The sequence below is a fragment of the Acipenser ruthenus genome, chromosome 45 (genome assembly GCF_902713425.1).
Source record: "Acipenser ruthenus chromosome 45, fAciRut3.2 maternal haplotype, whole genome shotgun sequence".
Classification (NCBI taxonomy): domain Eukaryota; kingdom Metazoa; phylum Chordata; class Actinopteri; order Acipenseriformes; family Acipenseridae; genus Acipenser; species Acipenser ruthenus.
Window position 1 is genome coordinate 4,272,474 of NC_081233.1, and position 27,738 is coordinate 4,300,211.

The 27,738-nt window shown below is 45.3% G+C and overlaps 1 protein-coding gene across 3 annotated transcripts; it reads left to right on the plus strand.

Moving 5' to 3' along the window:
- Positions 1 to 999: 999 nt before the first annotated feature.
- Positions 1,000 to 27,738, plus strand: LOC117966981 (retinol dehydrogenase 5-like). 3 transcript variants are annotated; one of them, XM_059013210.1, is made up of 6 exons: positions 1,059 to 1,129; positions 4,057 to 4,100; positions 14,114 to 14,445; positions 15,424 to 15,682; positions 16,415 to 16,578; positions 25,247 to 27,738. In XM_059013210.1, exons 3-6 carry the CDS (start codon positions 14,130 to 14,132, stop codon positions 25,465 to 25,467), a joined length of 960 nt encoding a protein of 319 aa, XP_058869193.1. In that variant the 5' UTR covers positions 1,059 to 1,129; positions 4,057 to 4,100; positions 14,114 to 14,129; the 3' UTR covers positions 25,468 to 27,738. The 3 variants fall into 3 exon arrangements, with proteins under 3 accessions (XP_058869192.1, XP_058869193.1, XP_058869194.1); XM_059013209.1 differs by lacking the exon at positions 4,057 to 4,100 and having other exon boundaries at positions 1,000 to 1,129; XM_059013211.1 differs by lacking the exons at positions 1,059 to 1,129; positions 4,057 to 4,100 and adding an exon at positions 3,579 to 3,600.

A 27,738-nucleotide genomic window follows, 5' to 3' on the forward strand; every position in this document is an offset into this window, starting at 1 on the left:
TGTATTAAATGTCATTTGTCATGTATCTGCCCAGTTCTGAATGCTGTCTAGATCATTTTGAATGACCTTTGCTGCTGCAACAGGTTTTGCCTCTTCCTCCTATTTTTGTGCCATTTGCCCAAGTTTTCGCTTTGCCTTTTTCGGTTGGTTCCGCACACTGTCTGGCTGCTGACAGTATAAGTTAAAACACGATAGACAAAGCCTGGCTGTGCTGTACAGTGGTTTAGACACTCATGTGCGAGGTGCATGGTAGTACACGGCCAGCCTCAGTCCTTTGTCATATGCACTGTATGTATTGTAAGACATGTTGTTGTTAGAATTCTTTACAACACATATTTCACAGCTATAATGACAGAAGCTGTATTGACAAATGGTGTCCGTCAAGCTGTTGAAAAAAAAAAAAGCCATTGTTTACAGGGCTGATAAATAACTGGTTAAAGTACCAATTACTTGTAAGTTTTAAAAAAAGGAATATTGACGTGTAATCAGATTTAGTAATGTTTGCAGAGTTGTCATAAGAAAGTAGCTTTTCCTTAAGTATCTGATTTATTGTTTTCTACTAACTAGCAATAAAACTAAAATACTGGCCACTAAAACTCATAGTAAAGCCCATGTGCAAAAACTTTCATGCTGTTCATGTTATCTATTATTATTATTATTATTATTATTATTATTACTACTACTACTGGCAAAAGTTATATAAAAATAATAAGTTATCAGAAATATATTACTTCTATAAAGTAGTCAGATTGCCTTTTGGAGTTACTACATATAACTACCATAGCTATGGTTTTCGAATATCTGATGATAGATTAAATAACCTTAAAAAATAGGAATGTATATACAAAATGCATTTAACTGTAGCACTGGGCATGCTGACACGCAGTGAAGTGGTTACAATGGTGGTAATGTTTAGCTTTAGATAAGAGAAATGTTTGATTTATTCCAGCTCTACCAATCATCCCCTTTCACTCCCTCGTTCCCTCCTTCTCCCGCCTTCTTCTCTCCGCCTGTTGTCTGAGACTCAAGTAAATCCCCTTCTCAGCATTGAGAGAGTGAAGGCAGAAGGGAGCTGGTCCAATTTTTAAGACACGCATCAAGGCTGCTTTTATTTTTAAAGATCAGTAAGGTAAGATTGCTTAATTTCCTTATTTGTCTAATACAGTGCATCCTACTTAGTGCTTCAGAGATGGAGCCTCCTATTGTGTAGCAGTTTCCCTCATTCCAGCTTTTAAAATGAGCTTGATTATTCAAAGTCTAGAGGTAACAAGCTCAGGTGTGTCTGAAAACCAGGAATGGATCACACTGCTATGTAATGGGAGTCTTACTTCCATCCCTGTGCTTGCACATTTAAAACAGACAATCATGTATTATGGACACAATCCTTTGTACATTTAGCATTATTATATTCATATTGTGGACACACTGCTTTATGTGGACAATGTACTCAAAACACATGTTGGCGCGAGTTGAATGTGTGTTGTGAGATGCTGAATAATGACAAATACTGTACTGTATACAAGTGTGTACTCTCTCCTGACTGTCTCCACTTCATTTTAGGGTGTGTACTCTCTCCTGACTGTCTGTCTCCACTTCATTATAGGGTGTGTACTCTCTCCTGTCTGTCTGTCTCCACTTCATTATAGGGTGTGTACTCTCTCCTGACTGTCTCCACTTCATTATAGGGTGTGTACTCTCTCCTGACTGTCTGTCTCCACTTCATTATAGGGTGTGTACTCTCTCCTGACTGTCTTCACTTCATTATAGGGTGTGTACTCTCTCCTGACTGTCTGTCTCCACTTCATTATAGGGTGTGTACTCTCTCCTGACTGTCTGTCTTCACTTCATTATAAGGTGTGTACTCTCTCCTGACTGTCTGTCTCCACTTCATTATAGGGTGTGTACTCTCTCCTGACTGTCTCCACTTCATTATAGGGTGTGTACTCTCTCCTGACTGTCTGTCTTCACTTCATTATAGGGTGTATACTCTCTCCTGTCTGTCTGTCTTCACTTCATTATAGGGTGTATACTCTCTCCTGTCTGTCTGTCTCCACTTCATTAAAGGGTGTGTACTCTCTCCTGACTGTCTTCACTTCATTATAGGGTGTGTACTCTCTCCTGACTGTCTCCACTTCATTATAGGGTGTGTACTCTCTCCTGACTGTCTCCACTTCATTATAGGGTGTGTACTCTCTCCTGTCTGTCTGTCTCCACTTCATTATAGGGTGTGTACTCTCTCCTGTCTGTCTGTCTTCACTTCATTATAGGGTGTGTACTCTCTCCTGACTGTCTCCACTTCATTATAGGGTGTATACTCTCTCCTGCGTGTCTCCACTTCATTATAGGGTGTGTACTCTCTCCTGACTGTCTGTCTCCACTTCATTATAGGGTGTGTACTCTCTCCTGTCTGTCTGTCTCCACTTCATTATAGGGTGTGTACTCTCTCCTGACTGTCTGTCTCCACTTCATTATAGGGTGTGTACTCTCTCCTGACTGTCTGTCTCCACTTCATTATAGGGTGTGTACTCTCTCCTGTCTGTCTCCACTTCATTATAGGGTGTGTACTCTCTCCTGTCTGTCTGTCTCCACTTCATTATAGGGTGTGTACTCTCTCCTGTCTGTCTGTCTCCACTTCATTATAGGGTGTGTACTCTCTCCTGTCTGTCTGTCTTCACTTCATTATAGGGTGTGTACTCTCTCCTGACTGTCTCCACTTCATTTTAGGGTGTGTACTCTCTCCTGACTGTCTGTCTTCACTTCATTATAGGGTGTGTACTCTCTCCTGTCTGTCTGTCTTCACTTCATTATAGGGTGTGTACTCTCTCCTGACTGTCTGTCTCCACTTCATTATAGGCTGTGTACTCTCTCCTGACTGTCTTCACTTCATTATAGGGTGTGTACTCTCTCCTGTCTGTCTGTCTCCACTTCATTATAGGGTGTGTACTCCCTCCTGACTGTCTCCACTTCATTATAGGGTGTGTACTCTCTCCTGACTGTCTGTCTTCACTTCATTATAGGGTGTATACTCTCTCCTGTCTGTCTGTCTCCACTTCATTATAGGGTGTGTACTCTCTCCTGACTGTCTTCACTTCATTATAGGGTGTGTACTCTCTCCTGACTGTCTGTCTTCACTTCATTATAGGGTGTGTACTCTCTCCTGACTGTCTCCACTTCATTATAGGGTGTGTACTCTCTCCTGTCTGTCTGTCTCCACTTCATTATAGGCTGTGTACTCTCTCCTGACTGTCTTCACTTCATTATAGGGTGTGTACTCTCTCCTGTCTGTCTGTCTCCACTTCATTATAGGGTGTGTACTCTCTTCTGACTGTCTTCACTTCATTATAGGGTGTGTACTCTCTCCTGTCTGTCTGTCTTCACTTCATTATAGGGTGTGTACTCTCTCCTGACTGTCTCCACTTCATTATAGGGTGTGTACTCTCTCCTGACTGTCTGTCTTCACTTCATTATAGGGTGTGTACTCTCTCCTGACTGTCTGTCTCCACTTCATTATAGGGTGTGTACTCTCTCCTGACTGTCTGTCTTCACTTCATTATAGGGTGTGTACTCTCTCCTGACTGTCTGTCTTCACTTCATTATAAGGTGTGTACTCTCTCCTGACTGTCTCCACTTCATTATAGGGTGTGTACTCTCTCCTGACTGTCTGTCTCCACTTCATTATAGGGTGTGTACTCTCTCCTGTCTGTCTCCACTTCATTATAGGGTGTGTACTCTCTCCTGTCTGTCTCCACTTCATTATAGGGTGTGTACTCTCTCCTGACTGTCTGTCTTCACTTCATTATAGGGTGTGTACTCTCTCCTGACTGTCTCCACTTCATTATAGGGTGTGTACTCTCTCCTGACTGTCTGTCTCCACTTCATTATAGGGTGTGTACTCTCTCCTGACTGTCTGTCTCCACTTCATTATAGGGTGTGTACTCTCTCCTGACTGTCTGTCTCCACTTCATTATAGGGTGTGTACTCTCTCCTGACTGTCTGTCTCCACTTCATTATAGGGTGTGTACTCTCTCCTGACTGTCTGTCTTCACTTCATTATAGGGTGTGTACTCTCTCCTGACTGTCTGTCTTCACTTCATTATAAGGTGTGTACTCTCTCCTGACTGTCTCCACTTCATTATAGGGTGTGTACTCTCTCCTGACTGTCTGTCTCCACTTCATTATAGGGTGTGTACTCTCTCCTGACTGTCTCCACTTCATTATAGGGTGTGTACTCTCTCCTGACTGTCTGTCTCCACTTCATTATAGGGTGTGTACTCTCTCCTGTCTGTCTCCACTTCATTATAGGGTGTGTACTCTCTCCTGTCTGTCTCCACTTCATTATAGGGTGTGTACTCTCTCCTGACTGTCTTCACTTCATTATAGGGTGTGTACTCTCTCCTGACTGTCTTCACTTCATTATAGGGTGTGTACTCTCTCCTGTCTGTCTGTCTCCACTTCATTATAGGGTGTATACTCTCTCCTGCGTGTCTCCACTTCATTATAGGGTGTGTACTCTCTCCTGCGTGTCTCCCCCTTCATTATAGGGTGTATACTCTCTCCTGCGTGTCTCCACTTCATTATAGGGTATGTACTCTCTCCTGTCTGTCTGTCTCCACTTCATTATGGGGTGTGTACTCTCTCCTGCGTGTCTCCACTTCATTATAGGGTGTGTACTCTCTCCTGTCTGTCTGTCTCCACTTCATTATAGGGTGTATACTCTCTCCTGCGTGTCTCCACTTCATTATAGGGTGTGTACTCTCTCCTGTCTGTCTGTCTCCACTTCATTATAAGGTGTGTACTCTCTCCTGCGTGTCTCCACTTCATTATAGGGTGTGTACTCTCTCCTGTCTGTCTGTCTCCACTTCATTATAGGGTGTATACTCTCTCCTGCGTGTCTCCACTTCATTATAGGGTGTGTACTCTCTCCTGTCTGTCTGTCTCCACTTCATTATAGGGTGTGTACTCTCTCCTGACTGTCTGTCTCCACTTCATTATAGGGTGTGTACTCTCTCCTGTCTGTCTCCACTTCATTATAGGGTGTGTACTCTCTCCTGACTGTCTCCACTTCATTATAGGGTGTGTACTCTCTCCTGTCTGTCTCCACTTCATTATAGGGTGTGTACTCTCTCCTGTCTGTCTGTCTCCACTTCATTATAGGGTGTGTACTCTCTCCTGTCTGTCTGTCTCCACTTCATTATAGGGTGTGTACTCGCTCCTGTCTGTCTCCACTTCATTATAGGGTGTGTACTCTCTCCTGTCTGCCTGTCTCCACTTCATTATAGGGTGTGTACTCTCTCCTGACTGTCTGTCTCCACTTCATTATAGGGTGTGTACTCTCTCCTGACTGTCTTCACTTCATTATAGGGTGTGTACTCTCTCCTGTCTGTCTGTCTCCACTTCATTTTAGGGTGTGTACTCTCTCCTGACTGTCTCCACTTCATTATAGGGTGTGTACTCTCTCCTGTCTGTCTGTCTCCACTTCATTATAGGGTGTGTACTCTCTCCTGACTGTCTGTCTCCACTTCATTATAGGGTGTGTACTCTCTCCTGTCTGTCTCCACTTCATTATAGGGTGTGTGCTCTCTCCTGACTGTCTGTCTTCACTTCATTATAGGGTGTGTACTCTCTCCTGACTGTCTGTCTTCACTTCATTATAGGGTGTGTACTCTCTCCTGACTGTCTCCACTTCATTATAGGGTGTGTACTCTCTCCTGACTGTCTGTCTTCACTTCATTATAGGGTGTGTACTCTCTCCTGACTGTCTGTCTCCACTTCATTATAGGGTGTGTACTCTCTCCTGACTGTCTGTCTTCACTTCATTATAGGGTGTGTACTCTCTCCTGACTGTCTCCACTTCATTATAGGGTGTGTACTCTCTCCTGACTGTCTGTCTCCACTTCATTATAGGGTGTGTACTCTCTCCTGACTGTCTCCACTTCATTATAGGGTGTGTACTCTCTCCTGACTGTCTGTCTCCACTTCATTATAGGGTGTATACTCTCTCCTGTCTGCCTGTCTCCACTTCACGACTACAGTATAATATAGACTGTTGTACAATATAGACTACCACTGTACAATATACATGACTACTGTATAATATAGACTATTGTACAATATAGACTACCACTGTACAATATACATGACTACTGTATAATATAGACTATTGTACAATATAGACTACCACTGTACAATATACATGACTACTGTATAATATAGACTATTGTACAATATAGACTACCACTGTACAATATACATGACTACTGTATAATATAGACTATTGTACAATATAGACTACCACTGTACAATATACATGACTACTGTATAATATAGACTATTGTACAATATAGACTACCACTGTACAGTATACACGACTACTGTATAATATAGACTATTGTACAATATAGACTACCACTGTACAATATACATGACTACTGTATAATATAGACTACGTATATAAAAAAATTCCTTTTTTTTTTTTTTGAATCCATTGTTTGACCTGGATTATAAAGGCATTAAGGCCCTTCAGGGTGTCCGTATCCGTCCAATATACGGCCACATCGGGGGATTGTCCGATGTCCGCTAGTTTGTGAACAGAGAGCCAGTGTGCAAAGTGTCAACATCATTTGATCCTCTGACGTCTAACCCTACCTGCTGTATACTAGGATACAATGTAAGACTGCTTATTACAATGTCGGAGTCAAAATAAAACAGCATTTTAATCAACATAGTGTGTATTTCCAAGAAAATAGTACCGGGAAAATATTGAATAGTATTTTCAGTATAATTTGGCATAAACCGGAAATGCAGAACACTAAATATACACGACTAGTGTACACTATCCATAACTACTGTACAATATACATAACTACTGTACAATATAGACTACTGTACACTATACATAACTACTGTACAATATAGACTACTGTACAATATAGACTACTGTACAATATACATAACTACTGTACAATATAGACTACTGTACACTATACATAACTACTGTACAATATAGACTACTGTACAATATACATAACTACTGTACAATATAGACTACTGTACACTATACATAACTACTGTACAATATAGACTACTGTACACTATACATAACTACTGTACAACATAGACTACTGTACAATATAGACTACTGTACAATATACATAACTACTGTACAATATAGACTACTGTACACTATACATAACTACTGTACAATATAGACTACTGTACACTATACATAACTACTGTACAACATAGACTACTGTACACTATACATAACTACTGTACAATATAGACTACTGTACACTATACATAACTACTGTACAATATAGACTACTGTACAATATTCATAACTACTGTACAATATAGACTACTGTACAATATACATAACTACTGTACAACATAGACTACTGTATACTATACATAACTACTGTACAATATAGACTACTGTACACTATACATAACTACTGTACAATATAGACTACTGTACAATATACATAACTACTGTAGAATAAAAAAGAAGAAAAAATAAATAACAAATATATTAAATGATTACTTATCACATGTTTTTATTAAAGAGGACAAAGACAACATGCACCACATGTCGACCTCTTCCTATCCAATTTTAAATAACTTTAGCGTAACAGAGGCAGAAGTGTTAAAGAGACTAGGAGCTCTTAAAATAAACAAATTATTATTATTTATTTCTTAGCAGACACCCTTATCCAGGGTGACTTACAATTGTTACAAGGTATCACATTATTTTTACATACAATTACATTATTTTTACATACAATTACCCATTTATACAGTTGGGTTTTTACTGGAGCAATCTAAGTAAAGTACCTTGCTCAAGGGTACAGCAGCAGTGTCTCCTATCTGGGATTGAACCCACAACCCTCCAGTCAAGAGCCCAGAGCCCTAACCACTACTCCACACTGCTGCCCCTGGGTCAGATGAGATCCTCCTAATAGTACTTAAAGAAATGAAAGAAGTTATTTACAAACCGCTAACCAAGATCATGCAACAGTCTCATGACACAGGGGTTGTACCGACAGACTGGAAAATAGCAAACGTAATACCAATCCACAAAAAGGGAGACAAAACCGAACCAGGTAACTACAGATCAATAAGCCTGACTTCTATTATATATAAACTTATGGAAACTATAATAAGATCTAAAATGGAAAATTACCTCTATGGTTACAATATCCTGGGAGACAGTCAGCATGGTTTTAGGAAAGGGAGATGGTGTCTAACTAACCTGCTTGACTTTTTTGAGGATGCAACATCGACAATGGATAATTGCAAAGCTTACAACATGGTTTATTTAGATTTCCAGAAAGCTTTTGACAAAGTCCCGCATAAAAGATTAATTCTCAAACTGAACGCAGTAGGGATTGAAGGAAATGCATGCACATGGATTAGGGAGTGGTTAACATGTAGAAAACAGAAAGTACTGATTAGAGGAGAAACCTCAAAATGGAGCGAGGTAACCAGTGGTGTACCACAGGGATCAGTATTAGGTCCTCTGCTATTCCTAATCTACATTAATGATTTAGATTCTGGTATAGTAAGCAAACTCGTTAAATTTGCAGACGACACAAAAATAGGAGGAGTGGCAAACAATGTTGCAGCAGCAAAGGGCATTCAAAATGATCTAGACAGCATTCAGAACTGGGCAGACACATGGCAAATTACATTTAATAGAGAAAAGTGTTGCATGCAGGCAATAAAAATGTGCATTATAAATATCATATGGGAGATACTGAAATTGAAGAAGGGAACTATGAAAAAGACCTAGGAGTTTATGTTGACTCAGAAATGTCTTCATCTAGACAATGTGGGGAAGCTATAAAAAAGGCCAACAATATGCTCGGATATATTGTGAGAAGTGTTGAATTTAAATCAAGGGAAGTAATGTTAAAACTTTACAATGCATTAGTAAGACCTCACCTAGAATATTGTGTTCAGTTCTGGTCACCTCATTACAAAAAGGATATTGCTGCTCTAGGAAGAGCAAAGAAGAGCAACCAGAACTATGCAGCGATCTGATTCAAACATTCAAACATTCAATGTTGACCCAGGGGACTTTTTTGACCTGAAAAAAGAAACAAGGACCAGGGGTCACAAATGGAGATTAGATAAAGGGGCATTCAGAACAGAAAATAGGAGGCACTTTTTTACACAGAGAATTGTGAGGGCCTGGAACCAACTCCCCAGTAATGTTGTTGAAGCTGACACCCTGGGATCCTTCAAGAAGCTGCTTGATGAGATTCTGGGATCTGACAGAGAAGCCATAAGCCATGTATAATGAGATCAGGCTGCTGGAGGGCTTTGTGTAGTAATACTGTGCTGAGACCAGGCTTGTGATTCACACTGCACACAAACCCCATTCATTCACAGCACCTCTTTGTCCCATAAGCCCCTTACATGGGGAATGAGCTGCTAATCACAACAGTGAGGGTCTTTAATCCAGTTTTATACGGTTCCTCTTTATTATTTGTTTATTTATCCAAGGTGACTTACAGAGACTAGGGTGTGTGAACTATGTATCAGCTGCAGAGTCACTTACAATTACGTCTCACCTGAAAGACGGAGCACAAGGAGGTTAAGTGACTTGCTCAGGGTCACACAATGAGTCAGTGGCTGAGGTGGGATTTGAACAGGGGACCTCCTGGTTACAAGCCCTTTTCTTTAACCACTGGACCACACAGCCTCCTATATTGGATGTATTTGCTGTGAAATGTTGGCTGAGACAGAGAGTTGTTGTTCTTGCTTTTAATAAGATTCAGATTTCCCTGTTATGCTGTCTTCTATATATGCCTTTATGCATTGCACACATAATGCATTAACCCAAAGGAAATGACGGTTGTATATTGATGGTTGTACAGTAATGGTATAGTGATGGTATAGCGATGGTTGTATAGCGATGGTTGTGTAGTGATAGCTGTACAGTAATGGTATAGCGATGGTTGTATAGCGATGGTTGTGTAGTGATGGTTGTACAGTAATGGTATAGTGATGGTTGTATAGCGATGGTTGTACAGTAATGGTATAGTGATGGTTGTATAGTGATGGTTGTATATTGATGGTTGTACAGTAATGGTATAGTGATGGTATAGCGATGGTTGTATAGCGATGGTTGTACAGTAATGGTATAGTGATGGTTGTATAGCGATGGTTGTACAGTAATGGTATAGTGATGGTTGTATAGCGATGGTTGTACAGTAATGGTATAGTGATGGTTGTATAGCGATGGTTGTACAGTAACGGTATATTGATGGTTGTATAGCGATGGTTGTACAGTAATGGTATAGCGATGGTTGTGTAGTGATGGTTGTATAGCGATGGTTGTACAGTAATGGTCTAGTGATGGTTGTATAGTGATGGTTGTACAGTAATGGTATAGCGATGGTTGTGTAGTGATGGTTGTGTAGTGACGGTTGTACAGTAGTGGTACAGTAATGGTATAGCGATGGTTGTGTAGTGACGGTTGTACAGTAGTGGTATATTAATTGGTATAGCGATGGTTGTGTAGTGATGGTTGTACAGTAATGGTATAGCGATGGTTGTGTAGTGATGGTTGTGTAGTGACGGTTGTACAATAATGGTATAGTGATGGTTGTATAGCGATGGTTGTATAGCGATGGTTGTGTAGTGATAGCTGTACAGTAATGGTATAGTGATGGTTGTATATCAATGGTTGTACGGTAATGGTATAGCGATGGTTGTACAGTAATGGTATAGTGATGGTTGTATAGCGATGGTTGTACAGTAATGGTATAGCGGTGGTTGGGTAGTGATGGTTGTACAGTAATGGTATAGTGATGGTTGTACAGTAATGGTATAGCGATGGTTATATAGCGATGGTTGTACAGTAATGGTATAGCGATGGTTGTGTAGTGATGGTTGTGTAGTGATGGTTGTACAGTAATGGTATAGCGATGGTTGTGTAGTGATGGTTGTACAGTAATGGTATAGTGATGGTTGTATAGCGATGGTTGTACATTAATGGTATAGTGATGGTTGTATAGCGATGGTTGTACAGTAATGGTATAGCGATGGTTGTGTAGTGATGGTTGTGTAGTGACGGTTGTACAGTAGTGGTACAGTAATGGTATAGCGATGGTTGTGTAGTGACGGTTGTACAATAATGGTATAGTGATGGTTGTATAGCGATGGTTGTGTAGTGATAGCTGTACAGTAATGGTATAGCGATGGTTGTATAGCGATGGTTGTGTAGTGATGGTTGTACAGTAATGGTATAGTGATGGTTGTATAGCGATGGTTGTACAGTAATGGTATAGTGATGGTTGTATAGTGATGGTTGTGTAGTGATGGTTGTACAGTAATGGTATAGTGATGGTTGTATAGCGATGGTTTTGTAGTGATGGTTGTACAGTAATGGTATAGTGATGGTTGTATAGCGATGGTTGTATAGCGATGGTTGTACAGTAATGGTATAGCGATGGTTGTATAGCGATGGTTGTGTAGTGATAGCTGTACAGTAATGGTATAGCGATGGTTGTATAGCGATGGTTGTGTAGTGATGGTTGTACAGTAATGGTATAGTGATGGTTGTGTAGTGATGGTTGTACAGTAATGGTATAGCGATGGTTGTGTAGTGATGGTTGTGTAGTGACGGTTGTACAGTAATGGTATAGTGATGGTTGTGTAGTGATGGTTGTACAGTAATGGTATAGTGATGGTTGTATAGCGATGGTTGTATAGCGATGGTTGTACAGTAATGGTATAGTGATGGTTGTGTAGTGATGGTTGTACAGTAATGGTATAGTGATGGTTGTATAGCGATGGTTGTATAGCGATGGTTGTACAGTAATGGTATAGTGATGGTTGTATAGCGATGGTTGTGTAGTGATGGTTGTACAGTAATGGTATAGTGATGGTTGTATAGCGATGGTTGTGTAGTGATGGTTGTACAGTAATGGTATAGCGATGGTTGTGTAGTGATGGTTGTGTAGTGACGGTTGTACAATAATGGTATAGTGATGGTTGTATAGCGATGGTTGTGTAGTGATAGCTGTACAGTAATGGTATAGCGATGGTTGTATAGCGATGGTTGTGTAGTGATGGTTGTACAGTAATGGTATAGTGATGGTTGTATAGCGATGGTTGTACAGTAATGGTATAGTGATGGTTGTATAGTGATGGTTGTGTAGTGATGGTTGTACAGTAATGGTATAGTGATGGTTGTATAGCGATGGTTGTACAGTAATGGTATAGTGATGGTTGTATAGTGATGGTTGTATAGCGATGGTTGTACAGTAATGGTATAGCGATGGTTGTATAGCGATGGTTGTGTAGTGATAGCTGTACAGTAATGGTATAGCGATGGTTGTATAGCGATGGTTGTGTAGTGATGGTTGTACAGTAATGGTATAGTGATGGTTGTATAGCGATGGTTGTACAGTAATGGTATAGTGATGGTTGTATAGTGATGGTTGTGTAGTGATGGTTGTACAGTAATGGTATAGTGATGGTTGTATAGTGATGGTTGTGTAGTGATGGTTGTACAGTAATGGTATAGTGATGGTTGTATAGTGGTGTGTGACAGGGTACTCCCTGCCCCTGTGTATATTATGTTTTGTGTTATTTTTGTATTTGTTGTATTATTTAAATGTACTGTTTTGTGTGTAAAAACTCGCCATTTTATTATTATTTTTTAAAGCCTGGATGGGGAATTCTAACCCCATAAAATCATGACAATGCGTGGTCAAGAGTGAGAAACTGGCTGTTGACCACGCATGTGATAAAACCCGCGCCGAATGTGGTTCAGGGGTACATTAGGTCATTGATGACCCCTTCACCACAATATAAAAGACCTGCAGCTTTTGCTGAACGGGGTTGATTGTTCAGGAGTGGAGAACGGGAGTGAGACAGAGAGAGCAGGTAAAATAATAACTATAATAAAACAATTGCTACTCGAGCTGGAACTACCAGCACGATCCTTGTTTGTTGTTAGTGTTTTGTTTGTCTGTTTATTTTGGCCATCGCGTAAAGTGTTTTGTTTCTGTTTAAACCTTTTATTTATTATTAATAAAACGTGCAAGCAGCGCTTTCATTCATACCCCAGAGCTGTCTGTATCTGTCTTCTTCCAGGTCTGTAACATCACACCACCCAGCCAGCCGGCCACACTGTGGTTGTATGATGCTCTGTGAAGGAAAGGATTGGGAGAGTTAGACGAATCCCTAAAGAGCTGAGGACCAGGGTTAAGAGAACTGAATCTCACCTAGAACAAGGAGGGGTTAAAGTGATTGTAGCTAACAAAATCATTCCATACATTTTACCCATTGTGTACTTCCATTAGCTAAATAGGTCTCAAAAGTGCAGTTTTTAAGAACATAAGGATATTTACAAATGAGAGGAGGCCATTCAGTCCATCTAAGTTCCTAGTAGCTGATTGAACGCAAAACTTTGTCAAGCTCGGTCTTAAAGGATCAAAGTGATTCAGCATCAACAACATGACTAGGTAACCCATTCCGTACCCTCACCACTGTGTGTGAAGAAGTGTCTCCTTAAGCAACATGACTAGGTAACCCATTCCATATCTTCGTCAATTTCTGTGTGAAGAAGTGTCTCCTTCCCTCTGTCTCCATTTCATTTCCAACTCCTCTAGTCCTGGTTTTTGTGCTACGCTTAAAGTATTGGTTTGGGTTAACTTTGTTCTAGGCTAAACAGATTCAGTTCTTTCATCTTCAGAACTCATTGCTTAGTTTCAATCCTGGGATTAATCTGATTGCACTTCGTTGAACTGTCTCCAGGGCCACAATGTCCCTTTGGTGCTGTGGTAACCAGAACTCGCCAGTGCATTATACAACCTCATCATAACCTCTTTGGTTTGTACACTTTCGGTAACCAATTATTGAGTTTGGCTTTTTGATTGCGTCCCGTCTGGTTGCTGACAGTGGTGAGTCCTGCAACACCAAGGTCCTTTCTCTTGGTGGGTCTGTTCTAGTTTCCCCCACCCACCTTTGAGTCTTCTATTCCAACACATATACCACACCGGTAAGGTGTAACAGAGATATCAGCAGCCATAAACTTCTGCAGCTTTGCAGGCCTCCTTGTGTAGTGTTGAAGCTTGTTTTTGTGTTTGTGTCGCAGGCCCTCTGTCGCCCTCATGTGGCTCTACGCGGTGGTGCTGCTGGCAGTGCTCTGGGTGCTGGGCTGGCTCTGGAGGGACAGTCTGCTGGTTGGTAAGATCTCCGAGAAGTTTGTTTTCGTGACAGGCTGTGACTCCGGCTTCGGGAATCTGCTGTGTAAGAGATTGGACCGGCAGGGATTTCGGGTCCTGGCGGGATGTCTGACACAGAAAGGAGCCGACGATCTGCAGAGGAGTTCCGGACCCAACCTGAAGACTGTCCTCCTGGACGTCACGGACAGCGCCAGCGTGCAGAGGGCTGTGGAGTGGGTGCAGGGGGAGGTGGGGGAGAGAGGTGAGTGAAGGGGGGTGAGCGAAGAGAGAGAGAGGTGAGTGAAGGGGGCGAGGGGTGAGTGAAGAGAGAGAGAGGTGAGTGAAGGGGGAGAGGGGTGAGTGAAGAGAGAGTGGTGAGTGAAGGGGGAGAGGGGGAGAGAGGAGGATTGATGTCTTTAAAAGAGTTGACTAAATGAACCTGAACCAACACCTTCACCAAAACACAGAAACCTTCAGAGCGTGGCGAGGGTCTGGAATGGGTTATCTAGTCATGTTGTTGAAGGAGACTCTTCTTCACACCGAGAGTGGCGAGGGTGTGGAATGGTTTATCTAGTCATGTTGCTGAGGACGAATGGGGAGAGAGGGGAGGGAGAGAGGTGAATGGAGAGAAGGGAGGAAGGTGGAGGGAGAGAGGGGAGGAAGGAAGGTGGAGGGATAGGGAGGAAGGTGAAGGGAGGGAGAGAGGGGAGGGAGGAAGGCGGAGGGAGAGAGAGAGTTAGGGAGGGAGGTGAGTGGAGAGAGGGAAGAGAGGTGAATGGAGAGAGAGTAGGGAGGAAGGTGGAGAGAGAGAGAAGGAGGGAGGGAAGGAGGGAGGGAGGGACAGTGTGAGGGGGTGGAGTGAGAGGGGAGGGAGGAATGTAAACAGAGAGGGGAGGGAGGTGAATGGAGAGAGGGGAGGGAGGGAGGGAGGTGAAGAGAGAGGGGAGGGAGGTGAATGGAGAGAGGGGATGGAGGAAGGTGGAGGGAGAGAGAGGGATGGATGGATGGAAGGAGGGAGGGAGGGACAGTGTGAGGGGGTGGAGTGAGAGAGGGGAGGGAGGAATGTAAACAGAGAGGGGAGGGAAGTGAATGGAGAGAGGGGAGGGAGGGAGGGAGGTGAAGAGAGAGGGGAGGGAGGTGAATGGAGAGAGGGGAGGTAGAAAGGTGGGAGAAAGGGAGAGATCACATTGATAGAAAGCTCCACTGTGGAAGTGGAAGCAGTAACGTGTTTGTCTCTCAGGTCTCTGGGGGCTGGTAAACAATGCCGGACGTTCTGTTCCCATGGGCCCCACCGAGTGGATGCGGATGGAGGATTTCCACAGCACTCTGCGGGTCAACATGCTGGGCGTGATCGAGACCACTCTGGGCTTCCTGCCTCTGCTGAAGAGGGCCCGCGGGCGCGTGGTCAATGTGGCTTCAGTGCTGGGCAGGCTGGCAGCCAACGGGGGGGGGTACTGCATCTCCAAATTTGGGGTGGAGGCCTTCTCCGACTGCCTGAGGTGCACAGACTGCTAGCTACTACTAGGGGTAGCACCAACTAGTCCATAAGAAAAGGCAGACTCAGAAACTGTCCGACTAATCGCACGCTTCAATCTCAAAGCTGCAGCAGCAACAGTAATGTCAGGGTGTGTTTAAACTGTAGTTTCAGAACATTCATAAATGGTTTTAAATATACTGCACAAACATGTTACAAAACTGTGCAAACAGAGCACAAGACATTATCAAGAAAAAATGTTTTCCTCACGACTAGTCGACTATTTGTACCTTGACTATTTAATAAGTAGCCATATTGATACCCCTACTCTCCTCTCTCCTATCCACTCTCCACCCCTGCTCTCCTCTCCTTTCTCCTCTCCTCTCTCCACCCCTGCTCTCCTCTCTCCTCCCCTCCTCTCTCCTCTCCACTCTCCTACCCCCCCTCTCTCTTCTCCACTCTCCACCCCTCCTCTCTCTTCTCTCCACCCCTGCTCTCCTCTCTCCTCTCCTCTCCTTTATCCTCCCCTCCTCTCCTCCTCTCTCCTATCCATTCTCTACCCCTGCTCTCCTCTCTCCTCTCCTTTCTCCTCTCCTCCTCTCCTCTCTCCACCCCTGCTCTCCTCTCTCCTCTCCTTCTCTCCTTTCTCCTCCCCTCCTCTCTCCTCTCCACTCTCCTACCCCTCCTCTCTCTTCTCCACTCTCCACCCCTCCTCTCTCTTCGCTGCACCCCTGCTCTCCTCTCCTCTCTGATGCAGGAGAGATATCCACTACTTTGGGATCAAGGTGAGTATCATTGAGCCTGGCTTCTTCAGGACGGCTGTGACGAGCCTCGAGCCCATTGAGAGAGAGCTGCACAGACTGTGGGAGCAGCTGAGCCCGGAGGTGCGGGAGAGCTATGGAGAGAAATACTTTGACAAGTGTGAGTACACTATTTAGGCTTCAGGGGCACATAAAATACAGTAAGCTCGCTCACCTTTGAGTAAGGTATTTATTTTTGAGCCAATTCTTTACTGAAACATTATTATTATTATTACAGGGCCCTTGCTAATGTATTCTTTGCTTCTGACTAGCACCTGAGCAGAGCATCCAAGCTAAGGAAAATCACAGTAAATGAAACGGGTGTCGTCATACCTGAGGCTAACCTATTGATTTTGGATTAGCTCCGCCCCTCTCAATCATCGCATCAGCTCAGCTGGTCAGAAATGAGTCAGAAATGGAAAGTAGATATCTGTTCTATAATTAGCAGGTTTCATGATGTTCTAATGAAGAACCACAGTCAAGTGCTCTGAAAGGTGAATGATTTACTGTATTGAGGTATTTTGTGAGCCCCTGAAAAATGAAAAGAAGCAAGCATGTTACCATGTTAATAAAACTCTTCATGGCATGAAAACATATGCTTGTATACTTGAAGTTCACATGCAGGTATGTGCAGAAATATATTCCTGTATGGCACCTTGAACAGCTGTAACGTCCACAACTATTAAACTCTCAAGCGCGCTGAATTTAGAAAAACTGATAGAAACTTCAATGACAAACGTTTCCACTAGAAGTCTTATTCCACATTTTGTGTGTCCAATTATAATTCCTCTTTTTTAAGATGAAACATTTGTCAGTGAATTTTAGCTCAGTTTATATTTCTATATTCTTACCAAAAACAGAAGAATTCAAATCAACTTTTTTTTTCTTTTTTTAACGAGCAAGGAAATATAAAGAAAAAAATGCTGACATTAACCTTTATGTATGGGGAAAAATAGTTTTTAGTCTTTAGAAATATAGACTATATAAAATAATACATGGGTTAAAACTATTATATTCCCAATAACACGTCTCTGTTTTATTGGGACCGATATTATTGTGTGATAATATATTGTGACCCGTGTAGAATTCTCTTTGTACACAGAGGTACCCACTGAACTGGGCAGGAACATGGCAAAGGAAATAAGTCAATGTCAGGCAGGTCTCAAAACTGTAGATCCAAATGCCAACTGAGTGTCCAGAACTAGACCAGGCCCACCACGAGAAACACTTTGGTGATGGAATAGACTCGTCACTGTCAGTGTCAGCAACCACACAGTGCGGGAAGGCAACCACACAGTGCGGGGAGGCAACCACACAGTGCGGGGAAGCAACCACACAGTGCGGGGAGGCAACCACACAGTGCGGGGAAGCAACCAGACAGTGCGGGGAAGCAACCACACAGTGCAGGGAAGCAACCAGACAGTGCGGGGAAGCAACCAGACAGTGCGGGGAGGCAACCACACAGTGCGGGGAGGCAACCACACAGTGCGGGGAAGCAACCACACAGTGCGGGGAAGCAACCACACAGTGCGGGGAGGCAACCACACAGTGCGGGGAAGCAACCAGACAGTGCGGGGAAGCAACCACACAGTGCAGGGAAGCAACCAGACAGTGCGGGGAAGCAACCAGACAGTGCGGGGAGGCAACTACACAGTGCGGGGAGGCAACCACACAGTGCGGGGAAGCAACCACACAGTGCGGGGAAGCAACCACACAGTGCGGGGAGGCAACCACACAGTGCGGGGAAGCAACCACACAGTGCGGGGAAGCAACCACACAGTGCGGGGAGGCAACCACACAGTGCGGGGAAGCAACCACACAGTGCGGGGAGGCAACCACACAGTGCGAGGAAGCAACCACACAGTGCGGGGAAGCAACCACACAGTGCGGAGAGGCAACCACACAGTGCAGGGAAGCAACCACACAGTGCAGGGAAGCAACCACACAGTGCGAGGAAGCAACCAGACAGTGCTGGGAAGCAACCAGACAGTGCAGGGAAGCAACCAGACAGTGCAGGGAAGCAACCACACAGTGCGGGGAGGCAACCACACAGTGCGAGGAAGCAACCACACAGTGCGAGGAAGCAACCACACAGTGCGGGGAAGCAACCAGACAGTGCGGGGAAGCAACCACACAGTGCTGGGAAGCAACCAGACAGTGCAGGGAAGCAACCACACAGTGCGGGGAAGCAACCACACAGTGCGGGGAGGCAACCACACAGTGCGAGGAAGCAACCACACAGTGCGAGGAAGCAACCACACAGTGCGGGGAAGCAACCACACAGTGCAGGGAAGCAACCACACAGTGCGGGGAGGCAACCACACAGTGCGGAGAGGCAACCACACAGTGCGGGGAGGCAACCACACAGTGCGGGGAGGCAACCACACAGTGCGGGGAAGCAACCACACAGTGCGAGGAAGCAACCACACAGTGCGGGGAAGCAACCACACAGTGCGGGGAAGCAACCACACAGTGCGGGGAGGCAACCACACAGTGCGGGGAGGCAACCACACAGTGCGGAGAGGCAACCACACAGTGCGGGGAGGCAACCACACAGTGCGGGGAGGCAACCACACAGTGCGGGGAGGCAACCACACAGTGCGGGGAGGCAACCACACAGTGCGGGGAGGCAACCACACAGTGCGGGGAGGCAACCACACAGTGCGGGGAGGCAACCACACAGTGCGGGGAGGCAACCACACAGTGCGAGGAAGTAACCACACAGTGCGGAGAGGCAACCACACAGTGCGGGGAGGCAACCACACAGTGCGAGGAAGCAACCACACAGTGCGGAGAGGCAACCACACAGTGCGGGGAGGCAACCACACAGTGCGAGGAAGTAACCACACAGTGCGGAGAGGCAACCACACAGTGCGGGGAAGCAACCACACAGTGCGAGGAAGCAACCACACAGTGCGGGGAAGCAACCACACAGTGCGGGGAGGCAACCACACAGTGTGGGGAGGCAACCACACAGTGCGGAGAGGCAACCACACAGTGCGAGGAAGCAACCACACAGTGCGGAGAGGCAACCACACAGTGCGGGGAGGCAACCACACAGTGCGAGGAAGCAACCACACAGTGCGAGGAAGCAACCAGACAGTGCAGGGAAGCAACCACACAGTGCGAGGAAGCAACCACACAGTGCGAGGAAGCAACCACACAGTGCGGGGAGGCAACCACACAGTGCGGGGAAGCAACCACACAGTGCGGAGAGGCAACCACACAGTGCGGGGAGGCAACCACACAGTGCGAGGAAGCAACCAGACAGTGCAGGGAAGCAACCACACAGTGCTGGGAGGCAACCACACAGTGCGGGGAGGCAACCACACAGTGCGAGGAAGTAACCACACAGTGCGAGGAAGCAACCACACAGTGCGGAGAGGCAACCACACAGTGCGGGGAGGCAACCACACAGTGCGAGGAAGCAACCACACAGTGCGGGGAAGCAACCACACAGTGCGGGGAGGCAACCACACAGTGCGGAGAGGCAACCACACAGTGCGGGGAGGCAACCACACAGTGCGAGGAAGCAACCACACAGTGCAAGGAAGCAACCAGACAGTGCAGGGAAGCAACCAGACAGTGCGAGGAAGCAACCACACAGTGCAGGGAAGCAACCACACAGTGCGAGGAAGCAACCACACAGTGCGAGGAAGCAACCAGACAGTGCAGGGAAGCAACCACACAGTGCTGGGATGCAACCACACAGTGCGGGGAGGCAACCACACAGTGCGGGGAAGCAACCACACAGTGCGGGGAAGCAACCACACAGTGCGGAGAGGCAACCACACAGTGCGGGGAAGCAACCACACAGTGCGGAGAGGCAACCACACAGTGCGGGGAAGCAACCACACAGTGCGGAGAGGCAACCACACAGTGCGGGGAAGCAACCACACAGTGCGGGGAGGCAACCACACAGTGTGGGGAAGCAACCACACAGTGCGGGGAGGCAACCACACAGTGCGGGGAGGCAACCACACAGTGCGAGGAAGTAACCACACAGTGCGAGGAAGCAACCACACAGTGCGGAGAGGCAACCACACAGTGCGGGGAGGCAACCACACAGTGCGAGGAAGCAACCACACAGTGCGGGGAAGCAACCACACAGTGCGGGGAGGCAACCACACAGTGCGGGGAAGCAACCACACAGTGCGGAGAGGCAACCACACAGTGCGGGGAGGCAACCACACAGTGCGAGGAAGCAACCAGACAGTGCAGGGAAGCAACCACACAGTGCTGGGAGGCAACCACACAGTGCGGGGAGGCAACCACACAGTGCGAGGAAGTAACCACACAGTGCGAGGAAGCAACCACACAGTGCGGAGAGGCAACCACACAGTGCGGGGAGGCAACCACACAGTGCGAGGAAGCAACCACACAGTGCGGGGAAGCAACCACACAGTGCGGGGAGGCAACCACACAGTGCGGGGAAGCAACCACACAGTGCGGAGAGGCAACCACACAGTGCGGGGAGGCAACCACACAGTGCGAGGAAGCAACCACACAGTGCAAGGAAGCAACCAGACAGTGCAGGGAAGCAACCAGACAGTGCGAGGAAGCAACCACACAGTGCAGGGAAGCAACCACACAGTGCGGAGAGGCAACAACACAGTGCGAGGAAGCAACCACACAGTGCGAGGAAGCAACCACACAGTGCGAGGAAGCAACCACACAGTGCAGGGAAGCAACCACACAGTGCGGGGAGGCAACCACACAGTGCGAGGAAGCAACCACACAGTGCGAGGAAGCAACCACACAGTGCGGGGAAGCAACCACACAGTGCGGGGAAGCAACCACACAGTGCGGAGAGGCAACAACACAGTGCGAGGAAGCAACCACACAGTGCGGAGAGGCAACAACACAGTGCGAGGAAGCAACCACACAGTGCGAGGAAGCAACCACACAGTGCGAGGAAGCAACCACACAGTGCAGGGAAGCAACCACACAGTGCGGAGAGGCAACAACACAGTGCGAGGAAGCAACCACACAGTGCGAGGAAGCAACCACACAGTGCGGGGAAGCAACCACACAGTGCGGGGAAGCAACCACACAGTGCGGAGAGGCAACCACACAGTGCGGGGAAGCAACCACACAGTGCGGGGAGGCAACCACACAGTGCGGGGAAGCAACCACACAGTGCGGAGAGGCAACCACACAGTGCTGGGAGGCAACCACACAGTGCGGGGAGGCAACCACACAGTGCGGGGAAGCAACCACACAGTGCGGGGAAGCAACCACACAGTGCGGAGAGGCAACCACACAGTGCGGGGAAGCAACCACACAGTGCGGAGAGGCAACCACACAGTGCGGGGAAGCAACCACACAGTGCGGAGAGGCAACCACACAGTGTGGGGAAGCAACCACACAGTGCGGGGAAGCAACCACACAGTGCGGAGAGGCAACCACACAGTGCGGGGAAGCAACCACACAGTGCGGAGAGGCAACCACACAGTGCGGGGAAGCAACCACACAGTGCGGAGAGGCAACCACACAGTGCGGGGAAGCAACCACACAGTGCGGAGAGGCAACCACACAGTGCGGGGAAGCAACCACACAGTGCGGAGAGGCAACCACACAGTGCGGGGAAGCAACCACACAGTGCGAGGAAGCAACCACACAGTGCGGGGAAGCAACCACATGGTGCGGAGAGGCAACCACACAGTGCGGGGGAGAAACCACACAGTGCGGGGGAGAAACCACACAGTGCGGAGAGGCAACCACACAGTGCGGGGAGGCAACCACACAGTGCGGGGAGGCAACCACACAGTGCGGAGAGGCAACCACACAGTGCGGGGAAGCAACCACACAGTGCGGAGAGGCAACCACACAGTGCGGGGAAGCAACCACACAGTGCGGGGAAGCAACCACACAGTGCGGGGAGGCAACCACACAGTGTGGGGAAGCAACCACACAGTGTGGGGAAGCAACCACACAGTGCGAGGAAGCAACCACACAGTGCGGGGAAGCAACCACACAGTGCGAGGAAGCAACCACACAGTGCGGAGAGGCAACCACACAGTGCGGGGGAGAAACCACACAGTGCGGGGAGGCAACCACACAGTGCGGAGAGGCAACCACACAGTGCGGGGAGGCAACCACACAGTGCGGGGAAGCAACCACACAGTGCGGGGAAGCAACCATACAGTGCGGAGAGGCAACCACATAGTGCGGGGAAGCAACCACACAGTGCGGGGGAGAAACCACACAGTGCGGGGAGGCAACCACACAGTGCGGGGAGGCAACCACACAGTGCGGGGGAGAAACCAGACAGGCAAACACAAAGGAGGCTGTGATTGTATAAAGCACTAAGAATACTGTGTTCAATTCTGGGCCCCACAATACAAGCACATTGTGACCTTAGAGAGAGTCCAGCGAAGATCAACCAAACTAATCCCAGGGCTAAAGGAATTTAAACAGAGAAATTGACATAATCCAGCCAATACTTGGTTATTATTTAATTATTTAGCAGATGCTTTTATTCAAAGCGGCTTACATAAATTAATGAAAAATATAAAAATACTAAAATTAAAATGTTATACATGTTAATAGAAAAAGAAAAATAAGGATACAGAGAGAAATGGCAGATGAAAAGACAAAGTAGAGATATAAAATAAAATGAAGAATTATAAACATTTCAAATACACAACTAACTAATAAAATAACACAACACATAACAACACAGAGACACCCAGAAGAGCCAGTGTCCCTTCTCGATGTTCTTACATGATTAACCCTGAAACCAGAGGATTCAAAGATAAATGATAACTCAACATGAAGCATAATAACCCAGAACTGCTCAAAGAGATTGTGAACATTAAATAGCAAGGAGAATTTAAAACAGTAAAAAATATATTAAAATGCTGTTTGAAGCTGTAATATGTTTTAATAGGTTATTGACAGGATAGATCTTCCATCAGTGTCAGTGAAACGTGCCACCAGAGGGCGCTCTGACTCCAGTAATATGGAGCTTGTTTTCAGTATCAAGCACTGTGGTCGTAAACAAGTCCTTATGAGATGTGTTGGATTTGTATCTTCATTTTTTTTGGTTCTACTAATGTCTGTTATAAAAAGGGGCAGCAGTGTGGAGTAGTGGTTAGGGCTCTGGACTCTGGGCTCTGGACTCTTGACAGGAGGGTCGTGGGTTCAATCCCAGGTGGGGGACACTGCTGCTGTACCCTTGAGCAAGGTACTTTACCTAGATTGCTCTAGAATAAAAACAACTGTTTAAATGGGTAATTATATGTAAAAATATTGTGTAAAAAAATAATGTAATTGTATGTAAAAATAATGTGATATCTTGTAACAACTGTAAGTCGCCCTGGATAAGGGCATCTGCTAAGAAATAAATAATAAATAAATAATAAAAAAAACAACATAAAACTGGCCACAGTGGAAATTTCACATAAAAAGAAAACATTGGTAACATGCTTAATATCGCTCATGTGAATGTCGGCATCCACAAACAGCATTACATTGAAATAACCAGAGCCAATAACACCTTCTTAACCCTTGTTAATAACACCCTAACCCAATGAGACCCCTTCTTAACCCTTAATAATACCCTAACCCTAACCCAATGGGACCCCTTCTTAACCCTTGTTAATAACACCCTAACCCAATGAGACCCCTTAACCCTTGTTAATAACACCCTAACCCAATGAGACCCCTTCTTAACCCTTGTTAATAACACCCTAACCCAATGAGACCCCTTAACCCTTTTTAATAACACCCTAACCCAATTAGACCCCTTCTTAACCCTTGTTAATAACACCCTAACCCAATTAGACCCCTTCTCAACCTTGTATTCTGTTTGCATGACGTGAGTGGTTCTGTTGCTCCAATATTGAGTTATTTCAGTGTTCTTTGAATCTGCCTGTTCTAGTGAGATGGGGTGCTGACACTGAACAGCCTTCCATTGCATTCAAATCACTGGACAATTCAACTTCTCAACTGTGTTATTCTAGATTTTGAGTGGATGAGGCTGGCCTGGGTTGGTTTTCCCCTGTCATAAGAACAAAAGAACATAAAAAAGTTTACAAACGAGAGGAGGCCATTCAGCCCATCTTGCTCATTTGGCTGTTAGTAGCTTATTGATCCCAGAATCTCATCAAGCAGCTTCTTGAAGGATCCCAGGGTGTCAGCTTCAACAACATTACTGGTTACTGTCCTCTGGTCCTCTGGTTTCTGTGCTGCACTTCATGTATCAGTTGGGTTAACTATGTCAACTCCTTTCAAGATTTTAAAGACTGTAATCAAGTCCCTGCAGTTCTGTGTTCAGTCTAATAGATGCAGTTCTGCCAGCCTCTCTTCTTGCTCATTCCTTTAAGCCCTGGGATTGGTCTGCTTGCTCTTCGTTGCTCTCACAATGTCTCTTTGGTACTCAAGATACGTTTGATACATATCATAATACGTATTTACCACTACATCCCTGTTATCAAATTAGCAAGTGTCCTAAAGTACAGATAGCTACAAAATCATTCCAGTACATGTAATATTACCCGTCTGTATCTCACATGCTCCTCTATGAGAGGCACACATCATGTCAATTGATTTTGAATGGTATTTTTTCCTCTCATACACTCTTTTCCAGGCTGCTCTTCCTGTTGAAGGAATGCAGCCGACTCACCTGAGCTGCTTCTGAGAGTTTGAGTCCTTGTAGGAAAAACACCTCAGAACGTGTTTCTAGACAATGAGCCTTCCTAACCGCATTTAAAAAAAATAAAGATTATGAATTATTCTGCAGCACCATGTTCTTTACTATGACGTGTGTCCCTGTCTCTTCACAGATATTAAGATCCAGAGATTCGTCATGAATACCTTCTGTGACCCGGATCTGTCCAAAGTGACGGATTGCATGGAGCACGCCCTGAAAGCAAAGTTCCCCCGCACTCGATACAGCGCTGGGTGGGACGCCAAGGTGGGCTGGATCCCCTTCTCCTATGCACCAGCCTTCATCATTGACAGCATGCTCAACACTGTGCTGCCCAGACCAGCGCAGAGTGCATAGAGAACCAGCTGGACTGAAACTACACGACAAATACAACCTTGCTTAAAGAGAAACATCGGCACTGTGACAGTCAGGGTATATGAAAGAGGGGTGTTCAGCTTGACAGCTTTAGATTTTGTTTTGATAAATGTTAAAGTGTTTGTAACTAATAAAATATTTCCATTCGTTTTCCACGCCATACACATCTATTAACTATGCAGATCTCAAATGTGCAGTTTTGATGGAGTTTTTTCATTTTAAAGCATGATTTCTGGTACTGGATTAAAGAGACCTCACTGGCCCCACCCCTTCCTGTCCTGTCATTAACCAACCAGCTGCTTCCCCTGTTGACTGAAAAGCCTTCAGTCAAGCTTTTACTCAGAAGACACTACTGAGGTGAGATAACCCAGGAAGAGCAACAGATGTTCTGTGAAAAAGGCAAGGACACTGAGAACGTTCTCTAGTCTCAGTGCAGTACCAGATGTTTAAAAAAGAAACCCATGCTTGCTGTAACATGTGTTTCTTTCACAACTGCACATTTGAGAGCCACATAGTAAATGGAAATGTACGGCACACAGGAATGGTTGTGTTTCCCTGGACTCCATTGCTGCTTACTGAACATCTGTCTGAGCACAGGTAGCCATGTATTTATTAATGTGCAGCACAAATCCAACCCAACCATGTAAACTTACCCTGAACCCTGCAGTTCTAGTGCTAGGCATGTCGTTCTATGAAGCGGTTCTGCAGCCCTTTATGAAACTTGCATCACAACTGAATGAGACTAAGTGCCATGGTTAAGCCAGTTTCCTTACTACATTTCCAACAGTGTAGTGAAAAAAGTAAGCTAATGGTTTTTGATTCAAAAACACTTTATATACAAGAAAGGTATATCTCCAATACAATCATATAAGCACGAGATTTAAACTGACTCTGGACCAGGCCTCAGTACAGCTCAGTGCATATGTTTGTATCAGAAAGCATGGACATCCATGGAGTCAATTCGAAAGAGATGAAAAGACTGACAAAACTTTACAATGTTTGATATTTATACCTTTGTAAGCAATTGTTGACTCCACTCCCATTTGTCTTACTTCTGTCCAATGATAGGGGTTTCCACTCAATCATTGCACATTCCCTCTGCGGGGGGAAAAGGGGGGGTTGCATACCACGTTGTACCTAGCAGGGCGCACCCATCTCACACTATTTCTGCTAATCTCCTGCCTTTTGGTGTTTAGCTCAGACACCTATCTGTGAGTTTGAGTCGTGTTAGGCTGTGCAAAACTGCACGTAGCTTATTTTGCTGATGGGAAATGAAAGAACTCGAAACGTACACAATACTGTATAGAAACTTAATATAAAAGCATATTAAAACAATTGAATTAGTAAGCACATTAAAACGACTATAAAAACACATTCACACACAATTTAAACATAATGATTAAAAACAACAACTATAAAAGACACACACATACACATAACGTAAAACTTATAATTAATACCTCATGCAGAAAGCCATCACTACAACAGAACACGTTAATATCCATTGATACACAATCAAACAGCAGCACCTGGAACCCTTGGGGATGATTACACCAGACCAGCGTGGGAATATTACTGTGCAGGATACTCTCAAAATAGCTTCCATTTAAAAATGCCCTTTGCCTAATATTATATAGCGTGTTAATATAGCATAAGGATAAAACCATATGAAACTCAGGCCCAGGGAGCAGCAAGCTGAGGTTGAAGGCAGGAGTCAGCCCTTCAGTGATGTCACTCCTGGAGGCCAGGATGCTCCTGAGAGGAATCATGTGCAAGGGCTCCCCCTGGTGGTTTTCTTACTGTTTAAACAGCAGTGGCCTTCACCATTGTAAAGCAGGCTCCCTCTGTATTAGGAGAGTTTGAACATTTCAAAATACGTAAAGAAACTCAATAAATTCAATGACCAACATTCCCACTCATTACTTTTCTTTAGTATTTCAAAATGCATCACTTTCATTTGTTATGGAGGGTATTTAGAACATTTATGGACATGTTATATTCACCACTGGTCCTGGATTTTTTATTTGTTATGGAGGGTATTTAGAACATGTATGGGCATGTTATATTCACCACTGGTCCTGGATTTTTTATTTGTTATGGAGGGTATTTAGAACATGTATGGGCATGTTATATTCACCACTGGTCCTGGATTTTTTTTAGCATTGCACATTTTCAGATGTCCTGTAATTTATACTAAAACTGACATTGAAATGAAATGCGTTTAAAATTAAAGTTAGTTTCAGACTGTGGTAA

Coding starts and splice junctions, on each gene's coding strand:
- LOC117966981 (XM_059013209.1), top strand. CDS start 14,130: ATGTGGCTCTACGCGGTGGTGCTGCTGGCAGTGCTCTGGGTGCTGGGC. Junction 14,446..15,423: donor GGGGGAGGTGGGGGAGAGAG/GTGAGTGAAGGG, acceptor TTTGTCTCTCAG/GTCTCTGGGGGCTGGTAAAC. Junction 16,579..25,246: donor AGAGAAATACTTTGACAAGT/GTGAGTACACTA, acceptor GTCTCTTCACAG/ATATTAAGATCCAGAGATTC.